This window comes from Neomonachus schauinslandi, chromosome 1 (assembly GCF_002201575.2).
Source record: "Neomonachus schauinslandi chromosome 1, ASM220157v2, whole genome shotgun sequence".
Classification (NCBI taxonomy): Eukaryota; Metazoa; Chordata; class Mammalia; order Carnivora; family Phocidae; genus Neomonachus; species Neomonachus schauinslandi.
Genome location: NC_058403.1, coordinates 132,161,802 through 132,182,027, shown reverse-complemented (window position 1 = coordinate 132,182,027; position 20,226 = coordinate 132,161,802). Strand labels below are relative to the sequence as shown.

General features: G+C 37.0%; 1 protein-coding gene across 1 annotated transcript in view; it reads right to left on the bottom strand.

Annotated features, from left to right (window-relative positions):
* Nucleotides 1-20,226, bottom strand: part of KCNH8 (potassium voltage-gated channel subfamily H member 8) — a 353,747-nt gene that overhangs the window by 153,965 nt on the left and 179,556 nt on the right. Inside the window, exon 4 of the mRNA XM_021678799.1 lies at nucleotides 1,076-1,203. Within this exon, the coding sequence (XP_021534474.1) occupies nucleotides 1,076-1,203 (128 nt within the window). The remainder of the gene's footprint in view (nucleotides 1-1,075; nucleotides 1,204-20,226) is intronic.

Sequence of the window (20,226 nt, the reverse complement as noted above, 5' to 3'; positions counted from 1 at the left end):
TTATGTTAATCCCTATACATTACATCATTAGTTTTAGATGAAGTGTTCCATGATTCATTGTTTGTGCATAACACCCAGTGCTCCATGCAGAACGTGCCCTCCTCAATACCCACCACCAGGCTAACCCATCCTCCCACCCCCCTCCCCTCTACAACCCTTGATGTGACTTTTTCTAATGTCGCTGGTAAATTAGGCCCTGAGTATTTGTATCTACCACCCATAGTCACACATCCCACAAAGATGTTACGTTCTGAAGACTCCACAATGCACGTTAATTATATTACCATCATTTGAAAAAGTATCTCTAAATATCTATAACTAAACAGACAAGAGTTCTGGGTTTCTCAGTGACATCTCTCAGTGCTAAGAACTAATTATAAAATTCATGTGAAATCCTGTAAGATGTGTGTAATGTAAAACTCTGCAAAGGATCACCTTTTTGAAGCACAGTTATTTGCTGTGGCTTTTGACAGACAAGTACCAGATTTCAGAAAGTAGCCCTAACTGTCATTTACTAGGAGTGCAACTTTTGACAAAACCATATGATATAAGGCAGAGAATTTCAAATCCAATGTTCCGTTGTGTGACATTTCCAACTCTATTTTGTATAAGATGTGAATTTTTAAACGGAGTAATGACTTTGATTTGTTCATGGTCCTCCTGGATAAAAGCATTAAGTGAAATTAGATAAAATGCAAAATAGATGGAACTAAAATTAAATTTGAGAAATTTTAACCAACAAACTATGAATGTGTAATAGAACTTGGTGCATCATCTTGTTCATAAAATGTAACCAGTATGTCACCATTCACAGTGTCCCCTGTACCATATTGTACTGACTACAGTAATATTCTAATCTCTGTGCTGTGATAACACTACGATTAAGCACTTTTATTGCAGAAATGCTTCATGATTGCTGACCTTTTCTAGTTTATTCTTTATAGGAAAGCACAAACCAAAGTGCAAAAAAATCTAGGAAAACCAATAAATGAGTAATTGGAGCCTTTCTTTAGTGAATCAAATATTGGCACCAGGGGAAGCTCTAACATTCATAGTGTACTCACATACCACCTACATTATTTATTTTCAATTTGTTCTTTTCTCTTCTTTGCAGGTGCCCAGAGATGTGATAAAGGACCGCTCGGCTCCGTCTCCGGGCTGAGTCAAAGTGGGTCCCTGCTCTTGATCTTCCTTTGGCTTTGTCTGGGGGAAAATAAAACTCATTAAGCACCAATGAATGCATCATTTCATCCTAAGAAAGTCAAGCTTTGACAGTTCCTTTTCAAGACACATAGTACACGTTTTTCAGCACTTAAAATTATCTGTGAGCTCCTAATGACATTTATTTAATTTTAGTCCTTTACAGTTTATATATTTTTGTCATCATATTAGCTGCATTAATTTTTTAAATTACAGTAAAACATACAGTAGCATAGAAGAAATTTCAAACAGTTCAGAAAAACATTAAATCAAAAGTCAAAAAAATATTACTCCTATCTTCCTGCTATTCCACATTCATATCCCTAATTCAGCTCCCAATATTTTTTCCTGATACTTTTCCAGAAAAATATCTAATATATACGCTATATCAACATTTATATTTATTCTTCTTTGTGTAAATGGAAGCTTCCAAGAAAACCTCTTTTTTTCCAAAGATTTTATTTATTTATTTATTTGAGAGAGCATGAGAGAGAGAACATGAGCGGGGGGAGGGGAAGGGAGAGCGGGAGAAGCAGACTCCCCGTGGAGCAGGGAACCTGACATGGCTAAATCCCAGGACCCCAGGATCACGACCTGAGCAGAAGGCAGGCACTTAACCACTTAACCGACTGAGCCACCCAGGCGCCCCATAAAAACTCTTTATTTAATCTTTTTTTCACATCAACGTAACTTGTAAATCATTCTAAATATGCACACTATTTGCATTTATTTTTATGAAGTCTATTCATATTATTTTTGTCAATATTAAAGTTACATTAGTATTTTTTTATTTATTTGTAAGAGCTCTTTGTGTACTAATTGCCATTTTCTTATATGTGCTGCCAACAGCGCTCCCATTTTGTTACTTGTCTTTGAATTTTACTTATTCAGTATAGAAATTTTTAATTTTTATGTTGTCAGATTTAATGATGTACCCATTGTGGTGTCTAAACCTTATGTCCTGCATATAGCCAAACTGCCATCACTAAAAAATTGTTTTAAAAAAATCTATGCATGCTTTCTTCCGACATCTTTATGTCTTTTTTATTTTTGGCATTTAAATCTTTAATCCAATTGGACTCTATTTCAGTAAAATGAGGTATATATCCAGCTATTTTATTTTCTTCCCAAAGGGCTACTGTCCAGGAGGAAAAAAACATGTTATATGACATTAAGAAACACTTTGTCTTTATTTGGTCAGTCAATCAACATACAATTTCATCCTAAATAAATTGTATCTATGTTACAGTGGCTGCAAAATATAAAAATTAAAAACTATTATTTACTTAAGCTTCATCATCCAATCTCTATAGCATTACAAAGGCTCTTTGATTTTTCTCTGTCATAAAAATGATGTGGTTTGGTTGCTACCATGGGGAAACCATATAACTATTATTGATAGCTATTGTGTGCCTGGCTTTGTTCTATTGATTATTTCAATTAATCCTTATGAATATCCAGTGAGATTAGTTTTAATATCCTCCATTTACAGACGAGAAAACGGAAAGGCTTACTAGGATCACGCAGCTAGTAAGGAACAGAGGCAAGATGTGAAGCCTGACTGATTGAAAGTCCCTACTCCTCCCACACGGAGCATGGAGCAGGAAAACTGCCTGGTGTTGAGTGTCACTTAGACTAATGTGGATGGTTGTCCCGACCCATCTGAGCTTGGACTCCAAGTCTTTCAAGGGTTTTAACCACAACCAATTCCCACTCTATCCTGGCATGCTTTTAACGACCAGAAAGTCGGGTGTTTTATTCCCTGCAAAAGTCTAATCTGATGTTACCTGGTTTTGTTTTGTTTTTTAAATTGTTCATGTTTTGCCTCTTATTTTGAAAGAATGTTTAAAATAAAATATGATACATTACTATAGGCTTGAATCACTAAACACATATTAAGAAACACAAAACAGAACATCAAAAGGGGCACTTTTTTTTTGAAACTCATGGCTCGACAAGCACATGTTGTTATACTGTTAAAGGTTAAGATCATGTGTTTGTGTGTTCATGTTTTCGGTCTACACAGAACTCTTGAACACTGTATTTGAAAATGTAATTATTAATCCAGCAGGGAGTAAATTTGAATATATTTAAATATGAAAACTGCAAGAGTTTTAAAACAATGTCTACAGGAATATAGTGGGAAAGGCCAGTGGGCTGCTTCTGCTGTATCAGCTGGTATCAAAATGCCAGGTGGAATTACAATGGTGACTACCAAATGGACCAGATTGGAGACATTAATGACAGATAATAAGCCAATTCCCTTCAGTGGAGAAATCTAATTAATAGTTGAGATTTTCCAAAGGAAACAACAGCAATTTTATAGGCTTAAAAAAGGGTCCCTCAAAGGGAAATATCCAAAAAAAAAAAAAAAAACTTATCTGTCTTGATCTTGGCTCTAAATGGAAGAAAAGAAGAAGTCTTCCTTGAAAACTTTTCATTACAGTCTAATCCTTGTGCAGGATTGAAGTTGAAAATCATTCTACCTATGCAATCTAAAAATCTCCCAAGCAGCGGAAGTTCTTTCTGCCCACAGGTCCTGTTCCTGTGCGTTAATAAAACCCCCTTTTTACACTGAAGAAGAAAATAAATAAAGCAACTAAAATAAAATAAAATCTCCCAAGCAGAGAAATGAATTTAAAATGCTCCTGGGTTGGGGCGCCTGGGTGGCTCAGTCGGTTAAGCGACTGCCTTCGGCTCAGGTCATGATCCTGGAGTCCCGGGATCGAGTCCCATATCGGGCTCCTTGCTCAGCAGGGAGTCTGCTTCTCCCTCTGACCCTCCCCCCTCTCATGTGCTCTCTCTCTCTCATTCTCTCTCTCAAATAAATAAATAAAAAATCTTTAAAAAAAAATAAATAAAATGCTCCTGGGTTGATGGCTCCTGACTGAAAAAAAAAAAAAAAGAAATCACAACTAGAATAGGGAATATATATAAAATATATATAAAGTACTCATGACAGCAATATTTGTAAGTTGCACATATACACAAACACATAAACATATATATGTGTAACACAGACATGTGTGTTTGTGCATATAACTAGAATAAGCCAAATGTTCATAGACAAAAAGATGTATAAACAAACTGTGGTAGAGTTATGACATAGAATATTAAAATTCTATTAATGGACATATGTGGAAATAAATGGAAAATGAATGAAATAGTGTCCACCTGTTAGCATAGAAATATCTCGAAAACATAATAATGAGTACAAAAGCAGGGAATAGAACACAGACAACAAGGCAACATATTTATAGTGTTCACACACATGCAAAACTAAGTAACATAGGTTTAGGGGAATGTATGTGCTGTAAAACTACACATAATCAACACACATACATGTGTGTTATAATTGGATCCAGGGGGCACCTGAGCAGTGCAGTCAGTTAAACATCTGACTCCTGGTTTCAACTCAGGTCACGATCTCAGGGTCATGAGATCGAGTCCCAAGTCGGGCTCCAGGCTCAGTGTAGAGTATGCTTCAGGTTTTCTCTCCCTCTCCCTCTTCCCTCCCGCTTGTGTTTTCTCTCTCTCTCTCAAATATATAAAATGTTAAAAAAAAAAGAAAAAAAAAGTGGATCCAGGAAACTAACTTATACATATATTATATATATTGTATTTTTTAATAAAAAATATTTCACAACAAATAAAAGATAAGACTAAAGTGGTATCAGATCACTTAACTGTGGGAACTGACTCAATTCTTTGGTGTGGTGGCCAGGTTGGGGGGTGGTAATCAATTGCTTAAGAAAAATGACTTAGGGTTAAAATCTGAAAAAGGATTATTTGTTAATAAAACAAGGTGAGGGGTAGCAGAGGGAGGAACATTTCTGACAGAGCAAATAAAATGTATGAGGGTTTTGGGCATAAAAGAGCTCAGCATCCCTGAAAAACTGAAAGAAGTCCAGGAGAGTTGGCATAGGGAGAACAGGAGAAAAGGAAGTAAAGGGGGAAATGAGGAGGTAGACAGATCACCCATCACCCAGGGCCTCTGAGGCCACATTAAGAATTTTGTTTTTTACCCTAAGTGCAATGGTAAAAGTATTAATCAGGGAGCAGCTTAGGCTTGAATGACTCTCTTGAATAAGAAAATGACTCTCTCTCTTTCTATGTGTGGGTCTGTGTGTCTGTCTCACTCTCTTCTTTCCTGTAATACAGCAGAGGAGAACACACTAAAGTGGTGGAGCAGCTCTGCCATCCTTCACTAGCGGCCTCCATCTCTGAGTCCAAGGCAGCTCCCGTGGGGGAACAGGAAGAGGAAGTAAGTAGAAGGCATGAAGCTTTCTGTGAGGAGCCAGAAGTCACTCCCATCCTTTACTCACCCCGTATTAGCCACACCTGGCTACAAAGAGGCGAGGAAAGAGAGCCACTAGCTGGGCAACCTTGTTCCCTGTTGAATCTCTGTTGTAAGCTGGAGAGGGTTCTATTATTAATGGATGAGTTCTGGGGGATAGTTAACAGTTCTGGCACTGAAACCATAGCAAGGTTTTAAGCGTTCAAATGCCACAAGAAAATTTGAGTTTTCAAAATAACACATTAACCTGCAGTGAGGAAAGTGATTAGAGTCAATAGAGGTCATTAGGAATCACCCAGGCAGCGATTTTAGGAGGTCTGTGGAAACAGGCCCTAGCAGTGAAGGTGGGACATGGCTGACATGTTCGAAATATATTTAGAGAAAAGCTGCATGTCTTTGTCACTTAATAGATTATGAAATTATCTTGCAAGACAGCGACAGGAGAAAATCTAGGCCCTCCAAAACATGATGGGCCGACTGTGAGCCTAAAAAGAGCTTGAAAAAGAGAAATACAAAAAGGAGGGAAAGGATAGTTGTGGTGTCAGAGAATCTGAGGGAGAAGAAGGGTCCAAGAAAGAGAGAGGCCATGGTGTCTGCACACCTCACTTTGAGTGATTCTCCTCAGCTGGAAGAGACACCCCATCCCTCTCTTTTAATAGGAAGGAAGGAGGACACTGATTGCATATATATGGAGGTGAACATACAGGTTTCATGGCAGGAAGATGAAATAGCTCCTGTCTGAGAGATTCTTTCTTTCTTTCTTCCTTTTTCTTCCCTCCCTCCCCTCCTCTTCCCCCGGTGCCCCCTCCTCTCTCCCCTCCCCTAGCCTTTCCTTCTTTTCTTCTCCCTTTCTTTATTTCTCTGTTCCTTTTTGTTCTCACTGACTTTGGCAGTGAAGTCAAATGCTGAGGATGAGGGGTAATTAGTAGGAGCTGGTAGTTTGAAGACAAGAAGGAATGCTTGAAATATTTGTTGTAGAGGATGGGCTGTCAAGCCCAGTAAGGAAAGTGATAAATTTGTTGGGGAATTTGCCCCATTTGAGTCTGCTAAAAATAAATTTAGAGTGATTCCTATCCTCCCTAACATAAGTATTATACCAGCAGTTCACAGCCACTTGTGTTTAGGCCAAAGAAAACGTATTGTTGGTCCTTTTGAGTTTGCAGCTTTGTCAGATGGATATAGAGAAAATATGGAGATGCAAGAGAGTTTAGGGTCTATGCACAAGAGACTTTAAAATGATGATATATGAGGGCGCCTGGGTGGCTCAGTTGGTTAAGCGACTGCCTTCGGCTCAGGTCATGATCCTGGAGTCCCGGGATCGAGTCCCGCATCGGGGCTCCCTGCTCGGCAGGGAGTCTGCTTCTCCCTCTGACCCTCTCCCCTCTCATGTGCTCTCTTCCTCATTCTCTCTCTCAAATAAATACATAAAATCTTTAAAAAAAATAAAATAAAATAAAATGATGATATATGAGTGCTAAGGCAGAAGGAAAATGAAAACAGTAGTGAACTAACAAAAGGAAGAAGATGAAGATTCCAGTGACCTGTACATCATCATCAGCTCAAAAAAGGTAAATGAGTAACATATAAGGGGAGGAGGTACTATGTCTGTAAGCAGTACGATCACGAAGCAATTTCAGTTACTGAGCAATACCGAGCAATACCGATAACTTCAAGGAAAAAAATTAAAAGTTACGTTTACACTCCAGGGAGTTAGGCCTTCTCAACAAAACATTATGTATTAGCAATATTCCCTTAACCCCTCTCATGTTCTAGGCATCAGGCTAGGAATGTTGTCTTGGTTCTCATTTCATCCTCACTTCGTAAGGCATCAATTTTTCGATTTATTGCAAAGCAAATGAAAGGTCAGAGAAATCCTGTGACTTGCCCAAATTCAAAATGGGTGGACTGATTAATATTTGAATCCTGAATGATCTTCCTTGAAATCTTGTGTTCTTTCCACCTCACCATAGATTATGGACAGCTAGGCAGTAGCCTCTAATGAGATGTTCTCACCTCCCTGTGTCATCCAGTTGGGTCAGAATGGGTCTATCTCCTAGATAGGCATTATTTCCTCTGCTGTCTTTTCTCCCATTTTGCTCTTTCCTTTGCATCACGAAAGACACACACTGGAACACACACCTCCTTAGTTGTCACTTTTAGGCTCCATGTCCTTCCCACTTCTCCTCACATCTCCTTTTACGTTGTAAAATACTTTTATAATATATTGGTTTATATTCGAGCATATATGTATTCCCATTTAGATAGTAAGGCAGAGACTTCTGGTTTAAGATGGCTAAAAAAAAAAACAAAAAAAACACAAAACTCCCCCTTATTTAAAAAATTATAAGAAAAACATAAAAAAATCATGAATTTTTATGCTTTAAATTCTATAATGTTGAAAGCGAAAAATGGTTAAAAACCACAAAGAAATCTTAAAAACTAAAATCAGAGTGAAATAATTTCACTGTCTCAAAAATTGATAGATCATGGTGGCAATAAATTAAAATTATAGAGAAATTTAATTATTTAGTATTTATTTTCTGTATTTATTTATAATTTATTTATTTATATTTTACTTATTTATATTAATTAATCTATAGTTAATGAACATATATCTATGGTTCCATCCAACATGGAATGCCCATTATTTTCACATGCTTGTGGAACATTCACAACAATTGATTTTGTTCTGCAAAGACAATTTCTAAAGTATCCTAAAATGTAGAAGTCATGTGCATAAAAAAACCTTCCACCTATTTCTAACTCTCATCATTTGGATTTTTTTAAAATCCTATATAACTCTTGATTTTAAAAGAAATTAGTAACTGAACTTACAGACTTTTGGAAGTGAACAAATATTGTTTTAAAAAATAATCTTGGTGGAGCGCCTAAGTGGCTCAGTCGTTAAGCGTCTGCCTTCGGCTCAAGTCATGATCCCAGGGTCCTGGGATAGAGCCCCGCATCAGGCTCCCTGCTCGGCGGGAAGCCTGCTTCTCCCTCTCCCACTCCCCCTGCTTGTGTTCCCTCTCTCGCTGTCTCTCTCTGTCAAATAAATAAATAAAACCTTTAAAAAAATAAATAAAAAATAAACAATGTTGGGGCACCTGGGTGGCTCAGTTAAGCATCTGACTCTTGGTTTCAAGTCAGGTCATGATCTCAGGGTTGTGGGACTGAGCCCCACGTTGGGCTCTGCGCTCAGAGTGCAGTCTGCTTCAAATTCTTTCTCCCTTTCCCACTGCCCCTCTCCCCTCAAATAAATAAATAAATCTTTAAAAAAATAATAAATAAACAATGTTACCAAGAGTATTTGATATCCAAACCCAATGAATGTGAGTGAAGATGGATCAGAGGAAAATTAATACTTAAAGTACATGTGTTCTAAAAGTTATTATATAAAAATATCCAGTACATAAAGCAAAATAAATATTTAAAATGTAAAATATGTAGAACTTTTCTTCAGGACACAAAATATAATTATTTACAAAGAGAAAGCCAAATAAGAGTAAACTAGAAGGATATAGAAATAAAAGTAGAAATAAGTGAAATAGAAAACAAAGTTAAAAATATATGATCTATAAAAACAAAGGAAGACAAAAAAATTAAGTTTTGGCAATTGTATTCAGGGAAAAAAAATTCAGACAATTCAACAATATTAGGAATTTTTAAAGTACAAGAGTTTAGAAGACCTTAAAAATTGTGAGATTTGTGAAAAATTATATCAACACAGTCTTCTAGATTAAAAAAAGTACTTTGGGGTAAGTGTAGTCAATCACCACAATAGGTCCCCAAAACAATAATCACCCTGAACCAACCAATAACTTTGGAAGGAAGTTGAGAAAGAGACCCTCTCACCCAGACTGCTTGTCACTCTCCACTAAAGCTATTCCAGAGAGTTTTAAAAGGCCATGTTATTGGGGTGCCTGGGTAGCTCAGTTGTTAAGTGTCTGCCTTTGGCTCAGGTCATGGTCCCAGGGTCCTGGGATCGAGCCCCATATCGGGCTCCTTGTTCAGTGAGAAGCCTGCTTCTCCCTCTCCCACTCCCTCTGCTTGTGTTCCCTCTCTCGCTATGTCGCTCTCTGTCAAATAAATAAATCTTTAAAAAAAAAAAAGTCTGTGTTATTAACCTTTGAAGGAACAAATAATTCTTTTAAAGCTTTGGAAAACAAAAAAACCCTGAAAATTTCTGAATTTAATCTACAAGTCTGGAAAACTCTGATTCCAATCCTGGATGAGTATAATACAAAAAGATAAGTATAGACTACTCTGAATAAAAATCCAAGAATCCTAAATAGAACATTAGTAAACTGCCTATAGAAGTGTATTAAAAGAAAATATACCATGCTCATGTGGCATTTATGCCAACATGGTTCCAACTTAGGGATCTTTATTCAGCAGATTTATAAAGAAGAAAAGACATAGTATCATCTCAATAAATACTTTTTTTTTTTTAAGTAAGCTCCACACCCAGCATGGAGCCCACCATGGGGCTTGAACTCACGACCATGAGATCAAGACCTGAGCTGAGATCAAGAGTCAGATGCTTAACTAGTTGAGCCACCCAAGTGCCCCTCAATAAATATAATTTTTAAAAATATAACAACAAATATTCTTATTTTTTAAAGAAAACTTTATAATAAGCTGCAATAGGAGGAATCTTCTTTAACTTGATAGAGAATCTAGCAGTAACCAAGGGAAAACTCCTACTTAATGGGTGACATTAGAAGTTTCACTTGGAGGGCGCCTGGGTGGCTCAGTTGGTTAAGCGACTGCCTTCAGCTCAGGTCATGATCCTGGAGTCCTGGGATCGAGTCCCACATCGGGCTCCCTGCTCAGCAGGGAGTCTGCTTCTCCCTCTGACCCTCCCCCCTCTTATGCTCTCTCTCAAATATATAAATAAAATCTTTAAAAAAAAAAGAAGTTTCACTTGGAAAATACAGAAAAATTTTAAAAATGAAGAATGCCTAGTTGTTTTCCTCATCAAGGGTTTTCTGCATTTTCTTCCAAATTTGTATTGCATTTATTTTTTTTATAAACTCAATTGCAATTATATAGTAATACACATTTGTTCCTTGAATATCAGAAACTAACATATGTACATTTTATAAAATTTAGAAATGTAGAACAGCATAATGCAGGAAATGAATGTCTTTCCTAACACCATCTTCCAGAAATAAGTTAAATTCTGGTGATTTTATTCTTTGATTTTGTTCTAGGCTTTTTAAAAAATATTACTGACCTCAAACTATGTAAACTAACCTTAAAAATAATTAATACAGGAATAATCACAGATCCTAGAAATGAAGAGGGCTGAAGGGGAAAATATCTGTCAATGGACGTGGGACTGGATACTTAGCTTTACCCAATTAAGAAAAATAAGTCTTTAACTCAGTGCATTAAATAGGAATGTTACCATTTGATGATTATCAGAGGGGAGGTGGAGGGTGGGATGGGTGAAATAGGTGATGGGGATTAAGGAGGGCACTTATTGTGATGAACTCTGGGTGATGTATGGAGCTGTTCAAAGACATATTGTACATCTGAAACAAATATAACACTGAATGTTAACTAACTGAAATTAAAATAAAAACGTAAGATAAAAAAATAAAATGGAAAAATATGAATTTTAAATATATATATATATAGAACCATTTTTAAAAGGTTTGTAATGCACATGGTCATTGGCCATTAATTAAGCCTTGCTTCTGTGATGGGAAATGAAAAAAGTCAGTGATTCTGGTAGCAGAGATGTAGCGCATGTTGCACCATACTGCCCAGATGCCCCCTCTAAATTAAAAGGCGTTAAGTCTGCAGTTGCTGGGAGTGTGCCTGCCCAGAGCCCCCACCTCAGTCGTCAGACCACTCTGGAACTGCTCCCAGCTATAGAAAGTGACCTTGATCAAAGTGACACCCATTCCCAGAGCAGCTTGCATTCAATAACCAGTCAATATGGGAGTGTAATGGGTGGTCCCCCTCCTGCCCAACTCCAAGGGCACAGGTTTTAGCTAGTGGTGAACTTGAGAGTCTGCAGAACACCTTGTGGCAGCTGCACTGCTCCCCATCTTCCCCCTCAGCTCTGCCCTCTCTTCTCTTCCTTTATTCAAGCATTGTTCCTGAGAGAATTCCCTAATAAATGTCCTGCAATCTCCATCCCGACCTACATCAGCAGTGTTGGAGCTTAACCACTCGTCACCAGGTCAGAATAAACACAACTCGTTGGTGTTTAAATGGTGATCTGACATGGTGAGAGTTAACATTTGAACTGCAGGGTAATGACGTGCACCAGAACAAAATAGTTACCAGAAATGATTAGAAGCGAAAGAAGAAAAATGTAGTGAATTGTTATGGGGTCTGACTTACTCCCTGGACTGAAGAATTCTTCTGGACTAACATATCACTGGTCCAAACTGGTTAAGGAAAGACACAAATTTGTAACTTCTGCATTTTTAAATTTATAATCTGGATCATTTCTATTGGCTGGGATGCATCTTCAAGTAATTTTTTTCAAGAGACATCTAAGGGTTAAATACTTTATGATTTTCCATATGATGAACTGTATAATCCTCTACGTGAATTTTCATACTCTGAGAGTGTCACAAAGCCTGCTAATCTCTCAGGCTATTGGAGCTGTGGAATACCAGGACAGGGTAGGAGGAGCAGAGCAAACCAAGTGTAGACAAGGAGTGTTGTCTACAGACAATTTGAAAACAATAATAAATCCAACTACCTTTGGTCAGCTTTTCATCCCCATGTGAAGGCATGTTAAGTAATTTTAGTGACAAAACACTCTCCTCTTGGGGCACCTGGGTGGCTGAGTAGGTTACATGTCTGCCTTCGGCTCAGGTCATGATCTCAGGGTCCTGGGATCAAGCCCCACATCTGGCTCCCTGATCAGTAGGGAGCCTGCTTCTCCCTCTCCCTCTGCTTGCTGCTCCTCCTGCTTGTTCTCTCTCTCTCTCTTTCTGTCAAATAAATAAATAAAATCTTAAAAAAAAAAAAACCACTCTCCTCCCCCCAAAAATCTTTTGTTGGTCTTGGTTCAAAACAATTGCTGTGGTTATTATTGAATTTTAATAATATATGTAAGCTTCAAAACTAGCACATTTATAGTAGAAATTATGGGCTGGGAGAAAATATTTCCAAATCACTGACAAAGAACTGACTACATACCTAGAATATGTAAAGAACTCTCAAAACTCAACATCATGAAATCCAAACAATCTAATTAGAGAATGAGCAAAACACATAAAAAGACATTTCACTAAAGAGGACATAAAAATGTCAAATAATCATGTGAAAAGATGTTCAACATCATTAGCCATTAGGGAAAAGGAAATTGAGATAAAATGAGATATCATTATACACCTACTAGAACAGCTAAAATGAAAGACAGTGACAATATCAATTGCTGGTGAGGATGTGGAGAAATGGATGTTTCACCCATTGCTGATGGAAATGTAACATGAAACAGTCACTCTGAAAAATAGTTTGGCAGTTTCTTGAAAAACAAAAATACGAACTAAATATATACTTAAACATACAAACCAGCCATTGCATTCTTGGGCAATTATCCCAGAGAAGTGAAAACGTATGTCCACACAAAAACATGTGCACAATTGTTCATAGCAGCTTTATTTGTATTAGCCAAGAACTGGAAACAAAATATCCCTCAATCAGTGAATATTTAAATATATCCTGCTATACCACTCAGGAATAAAAAGAAGCAAACTATTGATGTATGCAGCAACTTGGATGGACCTCCAGGGCATTATATTCAGTGAAAAAAGCTAATCTCAAAAGGTCACAAATAGATGTTTCTATGATTCTATTTATGTAACATTCTCTAAATGTTGGAGATGAAGGACAGATTAGCAGTAGTCAGGAGTTAGGGATGGTGGAGGGTAGGAGGTGAGTATGACTATATAAGGGTAGCAAGGGAGAGATATTTGTAGTGATAAAGTGGTCATATATCTTGATTATGGTGGTAGTCACACCAATCTATCCATGTGATAAAATGGCATAAATCTATACCTACATATTGTACCAGTGCCAATTCCCTGGTTTTGTATTATACTATACTTATATAAGATGTAACTGTTGTGAACAATTGGGACCTCTTTTTCTCTTTCTACTATCCTTGCTAATTCCTGTGAATCTATAACTATTTCAAAATAAGAGTCAAAAAATATTTTTCACATTGTGTCTAGGTATTGGTCTGTTTTTAGTGATTTTGAGTGCAGCACATTGAGGCCTTTTAATTGCTTTCACTATTTGAGAATCTAAGTTACATGAAAGCCTGGAGCTGGTTTTTCATACTCAGTGATGCTTGCTCATCCCAAGAGTTTGTCAATTTGGAAAAGGGGTCCTTCCTCAACACATGTTACTTCCATCTATTATAAAATTGTTAAACTGAACCCATCTTGTTAGAATATGACACTTTACTGTCATATGCCAGAAAATTTATCATTAATGGCGTACAAATGTACACATCTACAAAGCAAGTGTGTGTATTTTTATATCTGTCACTCTTACACATGCTGTGTCTTATTGTTGTATTATTAATATTTAACATAGAGCCTGGCATATAGTAAGTATTTAACTTTTTTTTAAGGAACAAAATAAGAAATATATTTCTCCATTATATAATTGTATGGCATTATGTATTTGAATATCTATTGATTAGTGGGAATGTGGCTGGATGCTATGCTTATCAGATGATCATTATCACCATCATTGTTTTCATCTCTTGTTTTTTCATTTTCCACAGAAATCCTCAAGAGACTGCTGTGCATAAAACTTGATTCTGTATTGTATAAAGTCATATATGTTTTATCCCACTTCTGTTGTAATTATCTTCAGTTTATTTATTTTATTTACATCTTGAAGTAAACATTTTATTAGGTACAACATACATACAAAAAAGAAGAGACAAATCAAAAGTGTGCAGCTGGATTTCTGGTTAGTACTGATCTTAAATATTTAAATCAGAAAAAAAAATATGTGTGTGTGATTTATACATATATCCTATGAATTCTGTTTTTCTGTAGAACCCCATCTCTGGTTCACTCATCACCGAGCTTCAACAATATGAACACACATATGGTCTTATGTAGCTCTACCCAGTCCACTCCTCCAGTTTCTTTTGAGGCAAATTCAAGACATCATATCTTTCTATCTATCTATCTATCTATCTATCTATCTATCTATCTATCTATCTATCATCTATCACATCTACCTACACTCTACATACATATGTACACATAGATATATAATAAAAAGTTTTTAAAGCAAATCACAATATATATCACATAAATACATAACCACATTCTTTAAAATAATCAAATACCCAGTCATTGAGGAACTGTGGCTTTTAATTGGGATACTTAGATTCCCAGGATTTAGAGGAAGAGCCGCAGGGATGGAAATATGTGAGTGTGGGACAGAAGAAAGTCACCAGGCAATGTACTGGGTCAGGAAGCCCCATTTCTTTGTGTCTGTTTTAGAAAAATGAGCTTTGGGGGCACCTGGGTGGCTCAGTCGTTAAGCGTCTGCCTTCGGCTCAGGTCATGATCCCAGGGTCCTGGGATCGAGCCCCGCATCGGGCTCCCTGCTCGGCTGGAAGCCTGCTTCTCCCTCCCCCACTCCCCCTGCTTGTGTTCCTGCTCTCGCTGTGCGTCTCTCTGTCAAATAAATAAATTTAAAAAAAAAAGAAAAAAAGAAAAATGAGCTTTGGAATGAGGTTTTATTCAATGAAAGAACTCTGTCATTTAGAGAAAATGGAAATTACTAAATAGGTAATCTTGGGTCAAAACAAAAGATTACTATTCTTTCTGCTTTTCTCAAACTAGAAAAAAATGTACACTTAGTAGAGAAGTGTATTGGGTATTTTTAGTAGGTGCTTTGGCTTTCCACAGCTCTGGTCTGGAAGATGTATTATGTTGTTTATCTTGCTCCTCATTACTCAGCACAGGGACAGAGGGAAGTAAGTTACTAACGTTGCTAGAGTTACTTAATCAGATTCTTTATTCATGTAGTTGATATATTCATTTCAATTGTTCTGTGTGAGGAATTTAAGTCACTGATTGTGGGAAGTTTGGGAGGAGCCTTTATACAAGAATTGGCTAAAAAGACAAAGGAGAATTGTTTTAGAATTCAATGGCAGAAATTGATTTCCTTTGAAAAGACCTCTGATTGAGTTAGAAGAAATCAGAATAATGCCAGAGGATTATTACAAAAACAAGTAGTTTTCCCTTGAGAGTGAAAAGCTGAAATAACTAAAATAATTTTTTTAAAAGTCTGAGAAGTCCAAGCAGCGAAACAGCAGGAAATAAAGTGAGAGATTAAGATAAACTAATATTAAGAATTCAGAAAAAAAATTTCTAAGTAATGTCTATGCCTAAAATGGGGCTTGAACTCATGACCCTGAGAACAAGAGTCACATATTCTACTGACTCAGCCAGCCAGGCATCCCAAGAATTCAGAAATTTTAAAGTGCTAACAATTATGATAGATACTAGGTGTGAAGATCATGGTTAGTTTAAATAGCCATAAAAAGCAATAAAATTCATTTATATAACATATCAAATTTCAAAATGACTCAAAAATTACTCTTTGATGTTTGTTAGAGCAAATTTATATTTATCCACTTCTAACTGTTAATATTTTCCAGCTAAATAATTGCTGTATGAGGTTTATTGTAATTTCCTTTCTACCTTTTTGTTTTGATTAAAACTTTTCATAATAATTTTTTTAAAAAAAAAACATCCAAGTTTGTGGTTATTGATCTATGTAGGTACCTAACCACTAGCCATTTTGAACCTTAAAAAGGGACCACTCCTTACATTTGAAAATTAAAATATGTAAATTTAAAAATCAGAAAAAAATAACCACCAAACAGTTGACAAAGGCAGAGAGACAAATGGAAGAGTAAATATTTCTATTTTTTAAAAATTCATGCTTCTTATCAATACTGGTGGAAACAAATTTTCAGAAAATATCATAGAAATTGAAACTGCCGGGCGCCTGGGTGGCTCAGTTGGTTAAGCTTCCTTAAGCCTCAATTCTTGATTTCAGCTTAGGTTACGATCCCGAGATCCATGCTCAGTGAGGAGTCTGTTTGAGAGTCTCTCCCTCTCCCTGACCCCACTCACACACGCACGGCACACTCTCCACACCCTCCCCCCACCTCTCTCTCTAAAATAAATAAATAAATCTTTTTTTAAAAAAAGGAAATTGAAAATGCCTTGATGAGTGATTCTTTGAATTCACAAAAGTGTCTTTCAGTGATAAATTCAAATAACTGGACCAAGGCTGACGTAATCATATTTTAGTGAGCACTAATAATTTCACTGAAAGAGCTGTATGTTACACAAATCAGAAATAACAAACATACCAACCTGCAATAGGACTATGCATTTCTTTTTTTTTTTTTAAGATTTTATTTATTTATTTGACAGAGAGAGACACAGCGAGAGAGGGAACACAAGCAGGGGGAGTGGGAGAGGGAGAAGCAGGCTTCCCACTGAGCAGGGAGCCCAGGGCGGGGCTAGATCCCAAGACCCTGGGATCATGACCTGAGCCCAAGGCAGACGCTTAACGAACTGAGCCACCCAGGTGCCACAGGACCACGCACTTCTGCTTTCTACTCCATTTCTTTCAGTTTTGAGAGTTGCCAGTTTAGTAGAAAACAGACACAGAACATTTTTGGCTTGCTTATTGGAGATCATGCTAAAGAATTTAATTTTAACTCTTAAATGAAATATTGGAGTAATCTAGAAGGGGAAGATGTGACTTGAGTTTCACTTTTGGATTTAGAGTGAAGTAAGCACTGAAGGAATATTTTAGAGGCAGAAAGAGCAAACAAATATTGTCTAGCCATAAAAACTCTAATGGATTGGTAGGAACATCGTCTAATTATTTACTCTTTTAGGATATTGTTCTGACAATATTTACCAAGGAAATAAATAAAGAAATTAGCAATACACACTAAAGAAAGAAAGTCCTTGCATATTCTAAATATAACAAGTACTATAATGTGGTGTAAGCAGAATTCTTCCATTCATGATTTTTTTTTTAATGCTTAGTCACATGTTGATTAGGAGTTTTTTTTATGGAAATTTTAATCAAGCAAGATATGTATTTTCTTCAACTTTGTCCTCTCAAAAATTGCAATTACTCAATTGTCCCTATTCACTGCTATTATATATACATATTATATCATGGATTTATCAAGACATTGAGTAATGCAGTTTCTGGAATATTTCATGGGTGGGGTATCCCTAGAAACAAGTTTTTTGGTTTTTTTTTTTTTAAGATTTTATTTATTTATTTGACAGAGAGGGACACAGCGAGAGAAAGGGAACACAAGCAGGGGGATTGGGAGAGGGAGAAGCAGGCTTCCCGTGGAGCAGGGAGCCCGACGCAGGGCTCGATACCAGGACCCTGGGTTCGTGACCTGAGCCAAAGGCAGACGCTTAACGACTGAGCCACCCAGGCACCCCTAGAAACAAGTTTTTAATGCTTCTTTGGATGTTCTGTAAAAGAATTCAAGTCAATATTTTGTTAATTAAAAGTTGTCAATGGTTGAGTCTAGTTATAGTGTGTGGAATTTGGAGTGGGTAGTTGGGGGATATGTGCTTTAAAAGACCCCCAAAAGCATTATGGAACATAAAACTGAGGGGAAAACGGTTTAGGAACATAAAATATATTAAAACACAAAGTTGTAAATATTAGACACCAGAAACATTAGATAATGCTTCCAGAAAAGAAAGGATTTCATGTGGATTTAGGAGCAGGCAATGAAGGTGGATTATTAGGCAAGAGGAATATGTAAACCAAGGCTTAGGGGTAGCAATAACATGGCAAATTCAGGAAAGAATAGAGCAATCAGGCTAAGAGGATAGTAATTGTTATAAATCTCTATAAATCATGAAGCATTTTTCAGAAACATCAGAAGGCTTAGGACAAATGTGTTTGATTATTACAAGCAATGTTAGAAATTTTCAAAAAAAAGTTCTCTTCCAGAAAAAGATAACAGATAGAAAAACTGGGAGGAAGAGGTAAAAACAGAGAGGAAGAGAAGAATTAACATTTACTGAACATCTATTGAGTTTCAGTTAGTCATTGTGGATAAACTATATTAGTATAAATCTCCTCTGCTTAGTTAGCAGATGAGAAGACTGAGGTAAAAGAGCTGATGTACCCCACTCAGCATCATACAATAGAAATGGCTGGATCTGGCATCCATTTGGAGGCCTGTATGTCTCTAAAACCCATGTACCTTTCACTAAACCTACTGCATTAAAGAAAATGATAAGAACCACTCACTGCTTATAAACTCAGAAAACATTAATTCCCCTGATCCTGACAGAAGAAATATGGAAAGGGACTCAGGAGGAGCAGAAGGTAGAAACTGGAGTGAAATCGAATAGTTTCCCAGAGAGTGGTAGACTGTCTATAAATATAGCCACCTAACAAATCCTCACATTCTTATTCATACATGCCTCTCTTCCTATCAAAACACAGAGTTTGTTTCCTCCCCCCTTGAATTTAGGTTGGTCCTGTGACCAACAGAATATGGCAGAAGAGATGGTGCATGACTTCTGGACTTACGCAGCTTCCATATTTGTCATCTTTGGATCTAGCCTCTGTGTAATGTAGCAAGGGCTCAACTACTGAATAATGAGAGATAGAGATAGAGAGAAGGATAAGGATAGAGGGGTAGAAGGGGAGGGATAGAGGAAGAGGGAGAGGGAAAGAAAGAGAAATAAAAACTTGGACAACGCTGTCATTTTCTCCTCCTCAGTTAAGTCACCAGAAATGTTAAGTTCTTCAGGATATTCCAGTCCCAGCTGAGTTCCAAAATGATAGTAGCTACATGAGTGACTTCAGCAAACACCATTTGGAACAGAAGAACCACAGAGCCTATCCAAAAAATCATGAGAAACAATAAACTATTATAGTTTTCACTTTTGGGCCAAATCTGTTATGCAGCAAAGCCTAACTGATGCACTTAGTTTTGGGATCCTGGAGTAGAGAAAACAAATCATCAGGAAAAGATAGAGCAATAGGGTAATGTCACCTTAGTCTCTATCTTCATTCAGATCCTTGAGCCTATATATGACATTTTTTTTAAGATTTATTTATTTATTTATTTGACAGAGATAGAGAGAGAGTGTGTATAAGCAGGGGGAGCAGCAGAGGGAGAGGGAGAAGCAGACTCCCCGCCGAGCAGGGAGCCCAATGCAGGGCTCAATCCCAGGACCCTAGGATCATGACCTGAGCCGAAAGCAGACACTTAAATGACTGAGCCGTCCAGGCGCCCCCTATATATGGCATTTAAAAATACCTCTATTAAAATACAAATATTCCCTGGAAAAGATATTTAGCTGCTTAGCAAGGATTCATTGACAGCCAAAGAGCACAACATATGGCACAGGATAGAGGGAAAGATTCTATTTAAGGCTGACCTAGAAAAAAGGGAATAAGAAAGGTAGCAGAGAGACTTCATGATTTTGCAATGGCTTGGCCCTGTCCATGTCTAGTTAATACCACTACCATCATCTTCACAATCACCATCCATCATGATCATCTATTGTGACTATGATTGACTGACAACTACCTACTTTATGCAAATATCATCCTAGATCAAACTTATATTTCTCTAATTCTCACAGTGACACTCTGAGGTAGACGTCGGCCCATTTTAAAGCTAATGACACTAAAGTGCAATA